The following is a 20,484-nucleotide window of genomic DNA, read 5'->3' as shown; positions in this document are numbered from 1 at the left end:
TTGGCTCATGTCACTGCAGTGAGCCTCGGCTCAGGCCGCCGTGCGCCGAAGCCATCAGTCTGTAGCCGAAGGCAGCGCTCTCCGTGGATCCTGTGTCTCTGCCGCACACACACCGGCCCGGATCGTCGTATCCACCCTCTCTGCGGCTTTGACGGTCAGATATGTTGTCTTTGCAGTAGTGAGGAAGAGGAGACAGGGGATATCTGTGCTACTGTTTGGTCCTCAAGGGGAGGAGCCAGTTGTTGATTCTACGCTGCAAAGACAAGGCGCCGTACACAGAGGTAAGAAAGCCTTTACGTAATTCACATTATTATGTGTTTTATCTGCTTTATGGGCAGACTCTGTAAAGCGCCGTTCGACTGCTTTATTTCGGTCGTTTCTCGTGCCTGTAAGTGTCAGTGAAGGTGGAGGTGAATGCGAATACACAGCGTATTAAACATGCCACTCCCTGCAACACTGATGTCCTGCACAGACCCTCTAGAAATAATTAAAAAGATGCGTGAAAATGTGTAAATATATTTGCGTTGAGACATTAGTACGGAGTTTGACTGCATTACTGTGCTTTTTCTAAAACCTTTTATTTAACATTGCCACCCTTAAAGGTGCAGGCCTGCCAATGTGGTTTATATTTAGGATGTTTTGTCGGTTTATATTTATTATTATTACTATGATTATTCTGTGTTGCATAAAACTAATGATGCAGCAAGATTTAACAACAATAAGATGAAAGCTGTTTGTCTTGAAATGATAAAACATCAGACTAATACAGGGCTTAATATAAAACCTATTTGCTTTTATTGCGGTTTTTCAATATTATAATAGCTGCCGTGGGTCTGTGTTGAGGACCACATGGTGTAGAAACAGAATATTTGAGTCAGGGATGCCTGAGTAGAGGAGTGTGTGGGCAGACTGAGGTCACTCTCATGCCTCTGAAACCCGCATTGCTGATGTGGGCTTCTGTCCAGTGAACGGATATTTAATAGGGTGGATCATCAGGTTTCCCTCCTCTAACTAAGATCTCAACATCAGGATGCAAAACTGCCTCTTTTTTTTTTTTTTTTTTTTTTTTTTAATTTTGCTCAGTAATTGCATAGCAACAGCTTGTTAACAAGTGCCATATCCTCGCATCCACCTCCAAACTGAGGAAATAATATGGTTCATTCAAAGGACAGAATAAAAATGCACCTAGTTCCGTCCTTGTTTGACATTTCTAAGGTAGGAGAACCTTTGAGGCAGATGTGGATTGTGTAATACCTCCATCTGTTAATGTCGTTTCAGCCGTCATCTAGAGACTACATGTCACACTATAGTCTCAAACATACATTCAGCCGTTTGTGAAATCAGAAAGACTAGATTCCAACAGTCTGCAGGACATATATTTACATACTTCCAAAGTAGAGCAGAAGTTCTTTTATTTCTGCTCATTTGTTCTTTATACATGTTTTCAGTCATTGTAAATATGTCAGATTAAATGTGACTTAATCTCATATTCTTTACATAGAAGGTCCTCCATTTATACAGATCAAATGCCATAGTCACATATATCACTGTTCACTCAGACATTAAGTGTTTTACCACATGTTGACAATATATTGCATTGCGAGTATTTTAATCCTGAGATACATTAACTGAGAGTATTAACAGTGCAAGCAGCTTGATTATGGTCAGTACCTGTTGTATCATGAATGCTTTTAGAGCTTTTCTCACCAACCTTCGACTTGAATTTCTTTTTTTTTTTTTTTTTTTTTTTTTTGCTGTTACATTGAAATAGGTCATTCTCTCACACTCCAACTGAAGCCTTTGTAATTATGTAATGATGTCCGGTGTTGCTGTTTGGTCAAAGGATCAGTTTTCTTTTGCCTGTTGCAAATAAATTAAAAATGAGGATTTGCTCAGCTGTGAATTAAGCCTGAGGCTTTTGTTTTTGTGCACTGTTGTAGCTGGTAACACATGGAACGGAAGTCATTTAATAGTGATACTTTGTTTGGTTGCTCAAAAAGATAGTTGTGAGTTGCTTGAACAGGTCACAAGGTCACACAAACTCAATATTATTTCTGTTTGAACTTCTGTTTAACTATCTACATTCTGCAGCACCTGCACACTTCTGAAATGTGCAGGATTTTTTGTACGTCTTCTAATTTTGCATTTGAACATATCGTTCATTTCCAACATTCAAATTTAGATCAACTGAGCTGAATAAGTGCTTTTTTCATGTTAGTCAGTCATAAATTATAATGCATAGTGGGGGAAAAATGCAGAGAACTACACCACAAAGGATTTCTTTTTGTGGACTAAAGTGGGTCATTTTTCTTCAGAAAATTTCAGTCACCGGATATCTTTGCTCCCATGGGACCTGATTCAACATGATTGATTTTTCCCTCTCCAGTGAAGTGGCTACTTAACTCTCAGAAGGACTAGGTGTTTCCCAGATGTATAACTGCTGCTCATGATTCTCTTTTGTAGTTTTACTCATACACCCCTGTACAAATATGACACATGACTTGAACAATACTTTCTCACAGTTTTCCAGAGTTATTAAATGTGGTATTTAGGTTAGGATTTCCACATGGGTGAAGTGTGAGTGATTTAGCTTTCTGTTTGTTCTCAGCATAGAAAAAAAAACAGTCCCAGGACAGATTTTGTATTTGTCTTTTAATTCTCTGTAATCCTTCAAGACGTCTTAAGAATCTTAAAAAATTCTTGCAAAGGCCATTTTATCGGATTGCTCATTTTCTGCGGCCAAGAATTTACTAAAAAGTCAGGAAAGCATCAACGGAACCCACATGTCTTTGCATAAAAAACAGAGAGGTCACATCTTTAAGTGTGTCTTTGGCCTCAGGAGCATTTTATTGTATACAGTCACATAAGTACACACTTGCAGGCACCCAAGAGAAAAGAAAAACCATTAAGCTGTAAATTCAAGATGTGCTCTTCCCTTCCGAGCAGCATCTGTGTCCATCCCTTGTATTGTTAACCTTTTGAGGGAATGACTCTAAAAAAAAAACAAGACCTTCTTTCATTAACTCCTCACTTCACTGAATAGTTTTGAAGCTTCTAAAGGCTACCTGTTATTTTCCATAAATAGTATAATATAAAAAAAGGTCACTTTTGAGTTTTTAGACTAGTCTTATATGTCACTGTAGTTCCACTCTGTTAAAAGACAATATTTCCGTGTCCATTTAATAGCAGAACAAGTATATATTCATACATGCTGATACTGTATTTATGAGAGGTCAGCCAAAAGTGAACTTTGAGGCTGATATAATAATGACTGTGTGGAGCAAGAAAAAGACGAGAGCCAATTAGCTGGCAAACATCATCGCTGAAACAGTTGGGGGGTTTTTTAGAAAAAGAACTTGACTTTATTGGTCAGTGAATAACTGCTGAACAAGCATTATCAAACTAACCATAAAGAATAGGCAGTTCAAGATGTAACTTTTAATATTTTCAACTCTTATCCTCTCTCAAAGTCAGTGATTCCAGTGGACAGCCCTTATATTAGTTATGTTTGGCCAAAACTGATTGGAAAGCCTCTTGATTTATTGTATCTCTAATGTTTATGGTGTGATTCTTATTGTGAGATCTATAATGAAAGCTCAGGGTAGTATGTTTGTACGGCTGCATAATTCCACCCACTGGAAATAATTCTTACTTTATGCACCTCTCTTCAGTATGTACTGGATGATGAAGCAGGTTAAAGAGATCAGCAATAGCACAGAAAATCATATATATATATATATATATATATATATATATATATATATATATATATATATATAAATTAGTGCTTTAGCTAAATAGCAGACAGACAGGTACATGATTAGGGTGATGGTTAAGGTGCAACCAAAGCTGTACCTGTGACACATGTCATTCCACATTGGTCCTTTTCCTCTTTTTTGACATCTACCTTCTGAATAATTCACTTAAAATGCACCAAAGTCAGATGACATTGAGTTCTTAAGGGCAACAGAACAGCAAAGTAAAGCAGGTGGTTGTTATATCCTTGATTCTGTCTTTGTGCCTGTGTTACTTATTCATCATGGTGCATGGAGTGCATTTGCACATTCACACCAGTGTATAGACATGCATACACTGTGCATACAGTATATTCATAGCATGCAAACAACTCTTTTATGAGTCTGTCTTTGATGTTTGTGTTCAGGAATGGGAATCATTTCTATAAATACAGCGGCACAGAGATGCAGTCTTTGCAGAGGTTAGTGATTCAGATCATGAGGCAGTCCCCTTGGAATATGGATGGTAGGAAAATGTGAGGGGGTGCACACTTTGTAAAATGTACATACTAGTGTTTGCATACAGAAAGGAAGGGTCACAAGTTGAATATGAAAATGGCTGTGAATCATAGTGTTCCACCCTGATTTTCCCTTTAAATTGCCACCTATTATATTATGCTTATACTATATTCTTAAACATAAATACATATTAACTTCTTTGGTCTTGAGGTGAACCAATTTGCAGTTCCTTCATCACTGTATCCTCTCTGATTTTTTCTGGTGTGAAGCTGGAAGTTCTGGATGTGTTCACAAATACCTCTTGTCTGGGCCGTTCAAATTCCTCTTGTTGTCTGGAATAAGACCAGATCCAGTTTAATCATCAGGAGGCAGTGCCAAGGTGGCATAATAGGTTTAGTCCTAGAAATCAGCAGCATATTGTTTATTTACATGATTTTAGTAGTCATCTTTAGATGGTACAGATATGAGTATATACTGTAGATATACTACCTGTGGCCTTGTCAGACAGATTTGCATGTACAGATACGTTTCTAAATTGAAACTGTTTTAGTTTGATGTGTGACTGATTTCTTTGTTTCCATTAATGATTTAATAGTTGTACATAATGTGAATGATAGTTGAATACAATCTGTCTAGACAAAACACGCTTCTGTATGCATTTAGCTTTTGGTTGCACAGAACAAGATATAGAGCTGCACAAAACATTGTATCTAAAATATGAACACTAATCATCAGTTTATGATGCCAACTTCTCAAAGTTCAACAGTGTCTTTTCTTTACTCTTAAATTACTGTATATAATGATGTCCTGTTGCAAGAGGAGCCTACTATTTATGTTCATTTTAACATATCCTCAGGACTGGAACATAAATACAACACTAACTTGCGATCTCTGTGCAAGAAGTCTAGTTAGGCACTACAGTGTTACAGAAACTCACATGCCCTGTACATCTCTGTTGAAAGAATTATAATGTTTATGTCTCCTAGGGTCAAACCCTGAGCACATCAATTCTAAATATTAAGGACTTCATTTTTTGTGGTTATAGAATTAGCAAACACAAAGCTGTTTTGCATCTTAAAATAGACAATCTATAATTGCGTTATATTAAATGCATAATCCCTTGGTCTGATCAAACAGTTTCAGTAGAGAGAGAGCTATTTTAATTGGTCCAGGGTGAGTCTGCATGTATCACCTCATGCTCTCTTTTCTCTGGGGGCCTGATTATGAAAGCTAGCTACTGCCTAATGGAGACAGAATGAGTTGTCTGTGCTGTCTATCACTGCCTCTCCCTGCCTTACCCTCCATCTCCACAATCCTTTCTGTCAAACAGTCAGAACTCTGTCATCCATCTGCTCATGCCTGCGACCTTATTGCTCATGTGTTAGGCTGTATCATAGGAAGGCCAGGGAGCTTCGATCCCAAAACAAATTCCATGTGTTTTGAGTTTTAGTTTATCTAAAGCAAAAGCCCTTCTGGGGAGTAATTATAGAGATTTGAGAGTGAAAGTACTTTGTTTATTTTTCATCTGTCTATGTTTGTTGCATTGTGGAAAAGTTGAAGATGATCTTTCAGTATTGTTTCTGCTCAGGTTTATAGTCTATGTCACAGGGTGCCAAACCTGGTTAGACTTGAATCCTTCTATTTACAAAAACAAGAGGAGTACACTATTTATTTCATAGTATGTCTTCTTTTTATGCAGAACATTTACAAAATATTAATGATTTCCTAATGATGATAATCATCTTACAAATGAGATGATGCATCATCATTGTGGAGTAACAACATGATTAAGCCATGTGACAGACTTGTTATGTTATATGTAGCCTGAAGAGGAATTCGCAGCTTGAGGGGAAAATTCTTAGATAACTGTGGGTATGGGGTTAACAGAAGTACTTTTATGCATTATTTATGTCACCACAGTGCAATCTACTGAAAGTCAATAAACTGTGTCCTTGAATTATTTCCAACCCCTGCTTAGATGCATTTTGCAGGTGTTTCATTAAAACAAAATGACACTATGGCTTTAAAAAAACTCATGCCTGTTTGTTTCTTTTCAGGATGAATTGCTACAGGCAGTGAAAGGATGAAGGACAGTCCACCAGTTCAGGACTAATTCACTCAGAGACAACTGTAGTGGAGGTGTAGGAGGAAGAGGAGGAGGAGGAGGGAAAGGACCCTGAGAGAAAGTAAACCACATGACCAGTCTGCGGAAAGGATCCAAATTAGTGATGTTCCCCTCCGGCAGGGATTACCTCCTCCTCCCTGTCGTCTCCCTCTCCATCTCTCCCACCCGTGTACAGCAGAACAGCTTCCCAGCACCAAGACTCTGAGCCGTGTGAGCTCGCACTGCTCACCCTCCCACACACACACACACAAACAAACACACACTCTGCTGCGTACTGCTCATGGTCGTTGGCCTGGTCTCCTCAGCTGCTGCTCCTGCTCTAGTCCTAGACCATGAAAAGGCCCAAGCAGCAGACCGGGCCCCTGAGCTTTCTCAACTTCTTCAGCCGAAAGCCCAAAGCGGAGCCGAGGCCAGAGAAGCCTGTGGACGCCTGGCCCAGAGAGGAGGTGGCTATTACCCTCACCCCGAGCGAGCATCCAGAGCAGGTGAGAGGAATGCTACTGGTCAGGAGGAACTAAAGCAAAGAGGGCATTTTTATTTTACATACAGGCATGTTAAGAAAGTATGTGAAGCATTTTGGTTTATTTATGCTTAGTTTGATCTTGGTTTTGATGTTTTAGTTTCAGCTCTTGAAATGACCATATACTGTACTGTATTGTTCTTTATCAATGCACTATTTCCTGGCATTCTGACTGAAGACAAAATATTCCATGGTATAATGTATAATGTTTGGTGAGGTTGGACTGTTTTTTTCTTATCTTTGAGAATGTGGATGTGTGTGTGTGGTAGCTGTGAATAGGCTTTTGTATTGTTTGTTTGTTTGTATGTTTTTTATATTGTTTTTGTACTGTAAATGTATTTCTGTGTTGAAAAGCCAAACCAGGGGCAGGAGTTGAAAATTAGCTAAAAGCTATGTACTTTTTGTGCAGAACATTAGATGTTCTACAGGGTTCCTGTGGGGTCTTAAAAAGTCTTAAAAGTCTTGAATCTACAAATCTGCATTTAATACCTTATTTAAAAGATGTTCAAGTTGATATGGTAGGTCTTAAATTATGGTGCCATAAATTTGTTGGCTATATTGTGTTTAAATGTGTCCAAGCTGCAAAGAAAGCAACATTAGTTTACTCGGTTCCACCTGACAATTTATAGTGAAATTAGGAACCAATTATTGCTAACTTTACAGAATCAAGGTGTTGGAGTAAATTAGTACATTTTCCTAAATTCTAGGAGTCACAATTTTTACTAGTATGGCTGTGATAAAGGCCATGAAATGGGCATTAAATTCTGTTCAAAGTAGTTTTGAAAAGGTCTTAAAAAGTCTTAAATTTAACTTATAGAAACCTGTAGAACCCTGGTTCTATATCCCAATAAATAAATAAATAAATGGAAATGTAATGACTAACCTGTTGTTAACTTATTCACCAAAGCTAATGTTTACAGCAGTGGTTCAGCAGGGTGGATTTCTCAGATGTGGTGGGAGGAATTAGTGACATGTTTGGTAAATGGTAATTATTTCTAACTTTGATTTGATATTAGAAAAAAAAACAACAACAACATAAAACCACCCTTGTTTTTGGTCCGTTCTACAATGATATGACAGATAGTAGAGCTGCTGTAAATGAACCTGTTGCATCATCTCAAACTGGGATTTATCTCCACAGAACAGTTATTTAGTTATTTTTAGAGCTTATCAAGTGACATTATAAGTTGATGGTAAATATTAAAGAACTTGTCTGACTTTTCAGAAACCAATAATTTCAGAAAATAGGTGTTTATTCAGGGAAGTGAGCCACTTCTCCCACAGGACTCAAACAGAAATACCTCTGGTCTGTCTTCGAAGATCCCAAGAGCATGAATCTCTGAATCTTTTGTCTTTAGTCCGAACACCCTGTGCTATTCCTGGTCATTTTTTTAATCTGCTGCTTATCAATAGAGTTGAACTGACATGATTCAGTACTAAAGCTTTAACTCAGGATGTATTAGCTTCTGCTTGCCTCTTCTTTCTCCCACACTGTGGTGTAATCTATTGTTTCTATTATTAACTGATAATTGAAAATAATAATTTATGGTAACTGGCTGTGTAACTTTCACAGGATGTCAATCTCACAGCAGAAGAGGCTGGAGAATCAAGAGTTTCTGGAGCAGAAAGAGGAGAAGGAGGAGGTCCGGCAGCAGCAGCTGAGGCGGCTGAGGACGGCGCTGCCACGGCTGAATGTGTGGGCGGGGTCAGTAGTGGCTCAACAGGCGTCCTGTCCTTCTCCTCCTCCAGTCAGGATCAGCTGTTGGATGAACACCTAGAGGAGTGCCCACTGTGCCTGCTCAGTCAACCACGTTGCCACTTTCCACGACTCACATCCTGTTCCCATCGGGCATGTTCTGACTGCCTCCGCCAGTACCTGCGCATTGAGATATCAGAGAGCCGGGTGGGCATCGCATGTCCACAGTGCCCTGAAACACTGGCGCCACTGGATGTCCGTGCCATCCTGGATGACCGGGCGCTGCTGGAGCGGTTTGAGGAGTACCAGCTGAGGCGGTTCCTGGCTTCGGATCCAGATACACGCTGGTGCCCTGCTCCTGACTGCAGGTGAGACAAACTAAAAACATCACCATACCATACCATACCATACCATACCATACCATACCATACCATAAAAAGTAAAAAAGAACACTTGAATAGACAAACAATATGATAACATGTATAAATGTATATGTTAATGCTCATATATCTGTCCTTTTATTTATCATGTAAAGCACTTTGAACTTCTTTTGTATGAAATGGTGCTGAAAAAACAGAACCAAAAACACAGAGAGGATAATTTAATAGGGTCGACTTACATAATGAAAACTATTTGTCCTCTAGATTCACTTTTTTATTGACGTATTGAGTCACACAGAGCCACTTCAGTATAATTACATTAAAAAACAGCCCCTTATTCAGCACTGCAGTGTGACAGCCCCTGTCAAAAGCCTGTCATCCCACCACTGTTCTTATGTTGTAAACCACAAAGCAGATGGTTTTTCTTTCCATGTCAAAATGATTGATTGAGCTTTGAAAGATAAACAGATGTTGACATGAAAGCTCAATCGTACATTCAACTCTGAGGCTGTTAAAAGTTTGGAACAAGCAATCGCAAATCCTGAAAACAGAAGAGGGTTGAAACGACCCCTTTTCATTTGTAACTATACCTCTAAAAAATGCAGAAGTATCCACACTCTTACATTTTTCTCTGGGGCTTAAAAAACTCACTTTAAATCACTTTACTTTACTCTCTAAAATAGCTATTATTAATGCACTTTGGGCCTGTTTTATTCTTAAGGTTGAAGTGTTTTCTTGCTCCCCAAGGATAATGGGCTGAAATGTGAATTACATCATGCAGAGATGTTTAAAGCCCAGATATAGTTTGATTTCATTAAGGGATCGATCTTAGACATCATCATAAATAATCCTGGGAGAAATTGTTTATGGATTTTTTTTCTTAAATGAGAGCAGACTTTATAAAACACAATGAAATGCAACCATTTCAACATGTCCGCAGTTAACTCATCCCTTCTGCTGCTGTTTAGGGCAGATATAAAGACTGATTCATTGCGGTGTAACCTTAAAGTTCACGGATGGGTAACAGGAGAGGGCTGCTGATGGGAAATCATGGTGTGTGTATGTGAGTGTGTGTGTGTGTGTGTGTGTATGTGTGTATGTGCTCATATTTGTAGTGAAAAGCACGTATGCTCAGTGGTAGACTGACTGTCTGCCCTGGCTGTCAGTGCTCACAGCGCAGCCGTGATGAATAAGTGGAGCAAAAATCAATATGCCAATCTGTCTGACGCTGTGGTGAATTAAATATAACACAGAAACAAGATAGCTGGATTCTAACATTTGTATGACAAATTCACAGAATTATAATCATACACATATTTTGAAAGTTTTTCACAGTAGAAGTTAGCTCTAAAAATACTCCCACAGAAAAGAGCCTTAAGGGTTAACACATTATATAATACGTGTCATTCAGTTATGGCTTTTGTATTCTCATGTTCCTAACAATCACACATTCCTCAAGCTCTTACTGACATACTGCAAGCATTTATGGAGCTTATGTTGGCTCGGAGAGTGTATGGCAGAATATGCTGTTGTGTTTATGTCCATGCATCCGTGTGTGCTCCACTGGAGTTGGCTTTGAGATATGTTTTTTTGCACACAGAGACAGAATCTGCAGTGGAAAAATCACTTTATGTATGCATTTAAATGTTACATAACAGATTTTTGTCAGAATGGTGGCAGTTTTACCAAGTAGTCTTTACATTTTAGCAGTTTAAAATAGCTGCAGAATGATAGTGTACTCTGCTAACGTCACATTTATATTATAACTTTAGATGTTATATAGGTATTGATTTTATATGATTTGTTTATATCCTCTTGTCACTGGCTTTCTTCTCTTGATAAAATCATTTGCAGAACTAGTTTAAGACATATTCTCTACATATTTCTATTCTGTCACATTAGCTCAGGGGTAGGCAATCTGTGGCTCCGGGGCCACATATGGCTCTTGGGCCCTTTTCCAGTGGCTCAATGTAGCTTTGTCAAAAACCATATGGAAATAAATAACACTTTTTTGTATACATTTTGTCATAGTTATTCTGATGTTATGCAGTTGTAAAAGTGTAGACTCTACTCCAAATGAGTTAAAAAAATAGTTGCAGTAGCAAAAGTAGACTACTTTTTAATTTTATAACACTGAAGGTATTCATTTGTATTCTCCATTGCAAAGAAAGCCTTCACTTACCAGTGGATTCTTGCATCAAAACAAAAATAATGACAAATATCACTGTTTTCTTTAGTTTTGTCATTTATTTGTAGTTCTGTAAATGCACTGAATCTTTGATTTATTCCACACATATTCTGTACAAACTAATCCTAAAGAGCTTCTTAAACAGTCACCAGTTTGAGGAAAGGTATATGGGTATGTTTTGGCTCCAGACAGTTTTGTTTTTCTTTTTCTGTTCTAAAATGGCTCCTTAGATTGCAAAGGTTGCCGACCCATGCATTAGCTAAAACTTTTCTAACAGGCATAAATCAGACATTTGTATCCTGCAGCTACGTGAACATGCATAACTTTTTTATACCATTTACATACTGTACAATGATTTCTTTCAAAAGGTGCTGATAAAACACTGATGTAGTAGATATCTCATAAAGGCAGAACTAAAAGTAGTGCACTTTAAAATCAAAATTCAGATTTTACTGATATGGGTAGCCTGTTGAATCCCTGCTGTTTTTAATCTGAACTTCCTCACACAGGTTTCTTTGATAGCTACCCTCAGATACCTGAAAATGTTTTTATGCATGAGGTCCACACTGGAGAGAATTGCTTTGTTGTTCAGTCACTATTTGACTGAAGTACCAGGCACTGTTCACATCTAGTTTGTTGATGTATGTATCAAAGTAACATTTAGACAGAAGCTTATCTATTCTCTTATGTAGTGACCTTCGGCCTGTAGAGTCATCTGCCTTTCTGTTTTGAGGTTGCAGTGGACGGACCGTGGCTGAGTCTTCATGCCAGAGTTGTCTTGTCTGGATCCTAGAAGAATCTTAATCACAGGCTTCGATTCCATTTCAACATTAAACATATTATCTTTTGAATATTAAGATTTTTGTTAATATCAGAGGAATCAGAATAGGTTCACAGACATCGAAACTCTTGTGATCATCATAATGTCCTTTGAAACAATTTTTGGTTCAGGTGTTGAACTCTGTTAATCACTTCTACAGATATTCATATTTCTGTGTGTGATTCTTTGAGCAACACAAAGTCAACAGATGTACTGGTGGTAAGCAGAAGCAACAACAGTGATGTTTGTGGCCTGTTGCAGGCTGAATAAAAAACTGTTATTTTGAGATGAGAGGAGATCTGTTGCACCTATTATATATTCCAACCAGACAACCAAAGATGTGATGTTTAAACCAAATGAATCCCAGCTTCAACATGTTAGTTCAACAGGTGGAGTCGGTGGAGGAGGCACCTGAATGTGAACCTCAGTGATACCTGCTGAGTGAGGCGCTAATGTTTGTTCTATAATCTGTTGCTTATGCACTTGTTGGTCATACCCATTCTATTGTTTTATGTCTGTTGTGTCTCTCTCCTCAGCTATGCAGTGATCGCTTACGGCTGTGCAGAGTGTCCCAAACTCAGCTGTGGCCGTGAAGGGTGTGACACAGAGTTCTGCTACCACTGTCGGCAGCTGTGGCACCCCAACCAGACGTGTGACCAGGCTCGACGTCAGCGGGCCCGGCACACCTCAGGAGGCAACGATGCCTCCACACTGTACGTCTTCAATGAAGAACCTGGAGGAGGTAAGACTGCCATCTAACTTATTCAACATTTTTGTAAACAAAAGATATATGATACTTACGATTCTGATTCAAGGACAAAATATTTTTTTCTGAGTGACAACAGCTTGCATAGTAGAGTGACTTAGTGAGTACAAAGGCTTCGTTGTCTCATATATTCACTGTGTTTTTGCAGATGCAGAGGAGATCAAAGCATGCCCTCGCTGTGGTGCCTACATCATGAAGACCAATGATGGCAGCTGTAATCGTATGAACTGCACTGTGTGTGCCTGTCAGTTCTGCTGGCTTTGTATGCAGGAGATCACCGACGTGCACTACCTCAGGTGTCCAGCCACACGCCTGCTCAAAATCCAATCATCACCACTTTTATTTTGAAAAGGCAATTTAGCAACTAATAGAATGAAATGACAGTACCATAAATTATCAAAACGCTTATTTATATTTTAATATCAGGTTTTCCAACCACTTACACAAAAGTAAACATTACATATAAGTCTGTATTGAATAATTTTTTCTTCAACCTATACAGTACAAGAAAGGGACTGAAAGAACAGGAGAATTTGAAATTGATAAAAAAGACTATCTTTACATTTCTTTTTTTAATTCCATGAAGCTATCTTCATAACATAAATATTGCTGTGCTCACACCATTCCCTCTCCCTATGCAGCAGATAAAAACTGACAGAGTCAGCAGGCCACGTGCAGTATGTCATTGTTTAGAGGCTGCAATACTCAAACTCTTTGTCTGGCCTTTCATTGATTTTTCCAGTCCTGGAAGGGAGTCGCTGCTGACTTGTCATCAATTAATGAGCTCTGTCTTCCTCCATATTTCCATGCAGTAGAATATTTGTAACTTAAGTAAAGAATCTGAACAGAAGCTGATTAGCTGAATTTGATGAAACTACTTAATCTTTCTGCTGGTGAATTTTAAAACCTAATAGGTGTGTTCTTGTCTTCCTTCACTGACTCTCCCTTTGCTCCCTCACCCCTCCTCATTTTCACTCATCCATGTCTGACTTTCACACCACAAATTACTGCAGATGTACTCTGGAAGAACAAAGCATTTTGCATCTTGCAGCAATTCTGCCCGTTCAGAGTACCAGAGCATAACCTCATCATCATTCACCTACTCAGGCTTTTAAATGCCCTGTGTGACATTTGCTGCTGTAAAACAAATTCATGCTTTGAGAAATGTCTAATTGCTCTAAGGTGCTATTTGCACCCCCTTTGTCCCTGTATTTTATTGCAGCTTAGACAAGTAAAGTGTGGCTCGATTTGGACTAAGCATCATTAGTCAGCGATGTATTGCTTTCCAAAGTAGCTAGAATTGCATGCCAACACCAAAGATTGATATTAAATTAAGTTACTACTTAATTTAATGATTTCTTGTAAGCATATCCACGCTTTCAAATTTACATCAACATATAAGATGAATGATTGTGTGAATTAAGGCACAAATGGCTTTAATTATAGGAGAAGAGGCGAGGCTAAAATGATATATTCAGATGAGACGGTTCAGTGTCGGTAATGACACCAATGAGACAGGATGCTAATGTTGTCATATTGCTGGCAGAATTCATCATTTTTTTCTTTTTCTTGATTTATTCATCTAATATAATGTGCCATTAAACCACTACCTTCATGATAATGATGCAATTTGTAAACTCTACCTTGGTTGTTTTTTCTGTCTGTCTCAGTCCCTCAGGATGTACATTCTGGGGGAAGAAGCCATGGTCGCAAACCCGTAAGGTTTTGTGGCAGGTGGGCATGTTGCTCGGAGCACCAGTGGTCATCTCGCTTATCGCGGGCATTGCCATCCCAGTCATCATTGTGGGCATACCAATCTACATGGGCCGAAAGGTACAGAACAGCCTAGTGCTCAGTACAACTTTGTTCCACTAATGTGAACAGATGAGTTCAGCTAAATGATCCATTATGCAGAAATCTCTAGAGTGGGATGCAACTGTTTTGAAACAATGACTTATAGTAAATAGTCAAGTGTAAACTCAGTATTATGTGCATGCCATTATGACTGTCATAATGTGTCTGTGTCTGTGTTAGACCTCTATTATAGACCTTTTCCTGTCATGCAGACTGAAGTGCATCCATAGAGAGATGGAAATAAATGACAGAAATAAGTAATTTGAAAGGAACAAATTAGAATTCCAATATCTAGTTTATATTTTTTTTTTCTTCTCTTCTAGGTCCATGGTCGCTGTAAGAAAAACAATATCTCAGGAAGTAAGCACTATTTGACTGTGGCAAGCGGGGTAATGATGTCGGTGTTTGTGTCGCCTGTCATAGCAGCTGTCACAGTGGGTAAGGATATAACATGGCCACCTTTTGCTTTGCACCTACAGAAGTGCAAAAAGTATTGTTTTATTTAATTAATTTTCATTAATATTACACAGTATCGCAAAACACTTGAAGGGAGACAGTGATCATTGCATATATGCTAATTATACTAAATGAATAAAAATATGTCCAATCTGATGTATAGTTTCCAATATCTAAGGCACTTGCTGTGATTAAAATTAAAGATAATCAAGTAGAGTTTGACATTTCCTCATCATCTCCATGTGCGAGCTTAGACTTATAGGTACAAAATAATGAAACTCTTACTTTTTCATGCCCACAGTCTGTGTTTCTATATTCAAACATACGACTCAATTTTCTCACATATATTCAGTGCAGAGGGTGCTGTGAACATTGTGATGACTCATTGCCCACTCTGACCTGTCTAACATTCCACGCTGTGACAGAAATCCTGAAGGTTTTAACAGCTTCTCAGCTTCTTTCTGCAGTGGCACAGACACACACAATAAAACATATATTTAGCTCCACTGTTGTTTCCACCCTCACCTCTCACCTCTGTGTAACTCTCACAGCTTGCATCCTTGTCTCTACGCTGCTTCTGTTTTATTTTCATTCGTCACCCTGCTCTCAGTTACCTTCTTCCACACATTTTTAGTACATCCCTTCTGGTTTGTCTCCTTTTTGCTCTTTATTCCTCATACTTTATCACTCTTGCTGTTTCTCTCTTGCTGACTCAAACAAACAAACTCACAAACACGGCCTCTTGTGTCCACTCTCCTCTTTCTGTTAACTGTGTAGTTGGCAGGCTCATCCTCTTGCCCTGGTTTTACCCTGGTGCAGAGTCGATAGTGTTCCAGTTGTCCCGCTGTGTTAATGATGTCCCTTTGTCTGCTCTGTACTCTGCATTGTGCACCCAAATTCCTATTTCAATCACAGGTTGCATAATCACACAGCAAAGCAAGTCTGGTCCTCATCAGTTTGGAGGTTTAATGAAAGTACTTTTGTTAAACTGATGGAGTGGCACTGGGGAAGAATGGGGCCAGTTTGATCTTCGGCTGATAATTCTTACTTCTGAGATTGCAAAACATTCGCTGCAATAATGATCTCAATTCACAGTGAAGCAGGAGGGGCTCCCTCTTGTGTTTATTTTGGGTTTTGCACTCATATATATTTTTTTTATTCTTTTAGTTTACATATATTCTTTCGTTACATAAGAATCTACAAAATATCTAGAAAAAGCATGATGTTTTATGTGTAAATGCCCCATAATTCTTTGTTTTCCTGCAGGTGTAGGTGTCCCTCTAATGCTGACTTACGTCTATGGGGTGGTCCCCATGTCGCTATGTAGGAACGGCTGGTGTCGACCGCAGAATGAGCCCCCTGAATCTCATAAGATCCAACTGGAGGACTTAGCCAGCTGTGAGTCCAGAATTTACTACTATAGATGTTGGGTGTTGTAAAATATCACACATTTATATTTAACACATTGTGATTTTTGCTCCCAAGTACAGTCTGATCTGATAAAGTTTCAACTTCTCTTATAGATCTTCTATTCTCTCATGTAGTCAGCGACCACTGGACGGGTCAGAATAACCCAGCGCTCAGTGACACCAGCGTCCAAGAAGTCAGAGTCAGTGTACAGGAAGTGGGTGTCCTCCCAAGTACAAGCACGACACCCCCAGAGCTAGATAGCTATGTAGGAGTGGATGAAGCCACAAAACGCCATGGATACACCCAGCAGGACAGCCAATCAGAGTGCGAGGTGGTTATTGTGCCTGACAGCAAAGTTAATGACACACAAGCACTTCCTTTGAGGTGAGTGTCGCCTCAGGGTTTTATTTTTCTGTTTGTAATGGTTTTACTTATGACTTTTATTGTCCTTTTTTAGTACCATTTGTGGGTTTCAGACTTTTAAGACAGTGTTAAACTCTGTGACGGAGAGTTTCAATAAAAGTGCCTCTATTTTTGTTTGTTGTTGACGTAGGGATGGAACCAATATTGAAGTTCGGGTGGAAATTGAAACCCATCCCAGAGGTGCTCGCCAGTCCAGTCTAAGTAGCATCCTATCTAGTCGAAGCTTGTCGGTGGAGTCCGTCGGACAGTCTCAGTCCCAAGATTACCTGTGTGCCTCAGAAGTGGAAGAAAGACGACAGGAGGGAGGGGAAGGAGAGGAACAAGAAGGACAAGAGAAACCAGGAGGGGAAGAAGGGACTGTTTTCCCAGTCTTTGATATGGACGGTGTATGAGGTCCTCCAATGCAGGCTCTGTGCTTGGTTGAAGATTAGTCAGGTTTTGTGGAAATTATCAAATCCATGTGCTGACGTGTCACTGGATTGGCCTGAAAATCGTCTGCCACGGCCACCTCCTGCTTCCAAGACTGGCCCTCCCACCTGTTGCCTTCTAGCTCCAGCCTCTAAGGAAGATGCGGGTTTAGAGAGAGGAAATGAGAAAGATGAGAGCGTGTGAGTGTGTATGAGACAATTAGCATGACTTTGAGACTGGAGGGGGAGAAAATGTAAAGCAGAAAGGATAGCACCCATCAGTTAATCTTAAAACAGAAGTGACTAAGAGCATGTTAACTGACCAGTTCAGTGGGGGTCAGCCTGTTTTTATTTTGTTGTCCTTTCTGGAAGAGACTACCTTACTCCCCCTCTTTGCTGAATCTGTTTCATGAAGCCCTCTCTTTGTCTTCTTTTAGTGACCTCACATCCCTCTCCTCCCTTTATCAATGAAGAGACCCCCCTAGAGCATGAGTTGTTTTACGGGGGATTCAGAATTTAACATGCAGCTGTCTTGTCAGTGAGTTCATGTAAAGCTTTTCAAGCTAACGCCATTCTGCAAGACAGTAGGATGAATTCTTTTCTACCAAAAACACTTTTCAAATGCAGTGCCCAAACCTGAGTTAGGTAACCTTAAATAGATGGCGCATGCTGCACTGTTTGATTACTCTTTTTTTGAGAGAAGTCCAGTAGGAAATGTTGAAATGACTGTTTACAGTTCAGACATGTGGAAACTGTTGAATCCTGAGTTTCATCTCTATTGGAGTCAAAGGTGCTCTGTGAAATTTTCTATCAGTGGTGATCAATGAAATGAGAAGAGGGTTTCAAATTAGCAGAAATTATATCCTTAGTCTCAAATCCACAGTCTTCCAATAGAACAAAAATTCACTTGTATACTTTCAGTTTTCTTTGTTTCCTTCATGGTTTTTAACAATGCTCTCTCTAATGCATACACAGATCTGCATTAGTGGCATTAACAATGGCAACAACACTACAGTCTTTTTCCGAGGAGTCTTTAAAAGTATCTGCATGATTCTCCTACTTGTATCCAGGAAAACACTCATATATATTTACTGTGTACAGACACAGGCAAGCAGAGTCACATAGTCACACTTACACACTCACATGCTAACTCGCCCAGCAGTCAGTGTAGTTGCAGAAGTGTATGTCGAGAGCATTAATCTAAACTCAAAGACCCTCTTAACTGATCACAGAGCACCAAAATGACAACAGCAGCATGCCACCTCAGGCTGAACTGTAACCCCTTCTAGATCATTTACAAGAAATACATGACTATACCTGCACTGCTTAGCCTCCTGAGTGAAATATTTGTGAGATGAACTCAGACTCGAAGTGATAACCTGTGCTGGGTTGTGGGGAGATATCAAATAAAGATTTCACCATGAAGGACAAAAACTAATTGCAGATTTTTTTCTTTAGTTAATACATGAGTTTGAATTCCCTTATCGTACATACAGACAGGAATAAAGAGATGGACATAAGTCAAGTAGTATTTCTTCTTTTGCTTAAAATAATCTTTAATGTTAATCCTACCAACTTGGTTATTTACAGACCACATATGTTCATCACTCTCTTTTGTCATGATTTTGCATTGAAACTGTTCCTAATAATTTTAGATTACTGATTTCTTTTTGTTTTAACTGGTGCTTTTCCAGTTCTGCAGTCTGTGCAGCCACTTCTAGATTTGTTACTTTTGCAGGGTTGAAATGAGCATACAGATTTATGTAAGACATAAATGACACAAAAAACTGAACTAAATTGGTTATAAAGGGTAAAGTCAGTACTTAGTGTGACCCCTGACCCTATGACAAGAAACAACACAGTTATAAACATCTGACATGTGTTGAATGAAACTTGGTATAAAACATCAGAGAATGAATGCAATAAATTTCTGAACAAAGGGGTTAAAGACATGTCGAGCACAAATGGAGGCCACACTAAATACTACCTTTGTAGTTTTTACAATTTGTTTTTTCTTTGTAAATTTTGTTTTTAATCCTGTACATACTTCCCATATATCCAGATTATATCTTAACCTCCTAAGACCCAGCTATGGGTATTCTGTCCACATTTGTGGACAAGAGTTTCACAACTTTATACAAAAAAAAAAAGAGAGAGAGAACTGTCCATCACAAAGGACATTCCATAAAAATTTTAAAAACTGCATCTGGGAAAACTGTTGCATCATGATGTTTCCAATATAAGCACTTATTTAATAAAAAACAACAAAAGCTTGTACTTTGCTGACATTTCCTGGATCTCAGGAGGTTAATACAGAGACTGGGAAATGTGCATATGTGTGCTCATTACAACTTTATTAAACCAGCAAACCTTATGTTGGACAAGGACCTTTGCACAGTACTGTATATACACATACATCTCGATTTCTATGTATTCTTTCAGAAATGTAAATATGGCATTTTTCTTTCATATAATATGCAAAAAAACAGTAACTTCTGAAATCATAGTAATCCATATCTTTCAGGTGACATTATTATTATTATTATTATTGTTTTTATTTTTTTTTTTTACTTTTTTGTGAGAAATTAGCATTTTTGTTCTGATGGTTGTTTCTTACACTAGCTCTTTTAGTGTAAAGAAACAACCAGTACATTCATAATTAGGGGTTTCTTCTAAGGTGTTGAGTGAAGGAGGATTAAAAAACATTTTAACAAACAGTTGGTTAATTTTATTCAAGATACTTTGGTCTACAAGCAAAATGCCTTTAGAATAAAAGTAATGAAACTACCAAGTTTGAGTCTCTAATTAGGAATATTAAGTCAAAAATGCCGGACGTTTATAGTTTCCAAGATACAGTCTTAGTCAAAAATGTGAGAATTAATGAGGGTTTTACTTGAAAGAAACATTCATCTGCTGTTTGTCAGACTGACTTCAATTCACTGTCTGGACATTGCATTACATTCACTTTACAGGACCTTTCTTTAAATATATTGTAGAAATGTACATAAAACTATATATATGTGTGTGTGTGTGTGTGTGTGTGTGTGTGTGTGTGTGTGTGTGTGTGTGTGTGTGTGTGTGCGTGTGTGTGTGTGTGTGTGTGTGTGTGTAATAGTACTTTCATCATACAGATAATCAGAGATAGATCATTTAAAAAAATAAATAAATAAATTGTAGACCAGTGAC

General features: G+C 38.6%; 1 protein-coding gene across 4 annotated transcripts; it reads left to right on the top strand.

Moving 5' to 3' along the window:
* LOC115414955 (E3 ubiquitin-protein ligase RNF19B) lies at positions 1-18,732 on the top strand. Of its 4 annotated transcripts, none has more exons than XM_030128331.1 (11): positions 4-281; positions 6,311-6,586; positions 6,702-6,863; positions 8,472-8,962; positions 12,519-12,724; positions 12,897-13,044; positions 14,419-14,581; positions 14,926-15,040; positions 16,325-16,456; positions 16,582-16,852; positions 17,022-18,732. In XM_030128331.1, the coding sequence occupies exons 3-11, from the start codon at positions 6,711-6,713 to the stop codon at positions 17,281-17,283; spliced, it is 1,941 nt and encodes a 646-aa protein (XP_029984191.1). In that variant the 5' UTR covers positions 4-281; positions 6,311-6,586; positions 6,702-6,710; the 3' UTR covers positions 17,284-18,732. The 4 variants fall into 4 exon arrangements, with proteins under 4 accessions (XP_029984192.1, XP_029984191.1, XP_029984190.1 ...); XM_030128330.1 differs by having other exon boundaries at positions 6,684-6,863; XM_030128332.1 differs by having other exon boundaries at positions 1-281; positions 6,311-6,863; positions 16,603-16,852.
* The last annotated feature ends 1,752 nt before the right edge of the window (positions 18,733-20,484 follow it).

Source organism: Sphaeramia orbicularis, chromosome 24 (assembly GCF_902148855.1).
Source record: "Sphaeramia orbicularis chromosome 24, fSphaOr1.1, whole genome shotgun sequence".
Taxonomy (NCBI): Eukaryota; Metazoa; Chordata; class Actinopteri; order Kurtiformes; family Apogonidae; genus Sphaeramia; species Sphaeramia orbicularis.
Note: the sequence above shows the minus strand (reverse complement) of the source record. Positions and strands in the feature narration are given on the sequence as shown.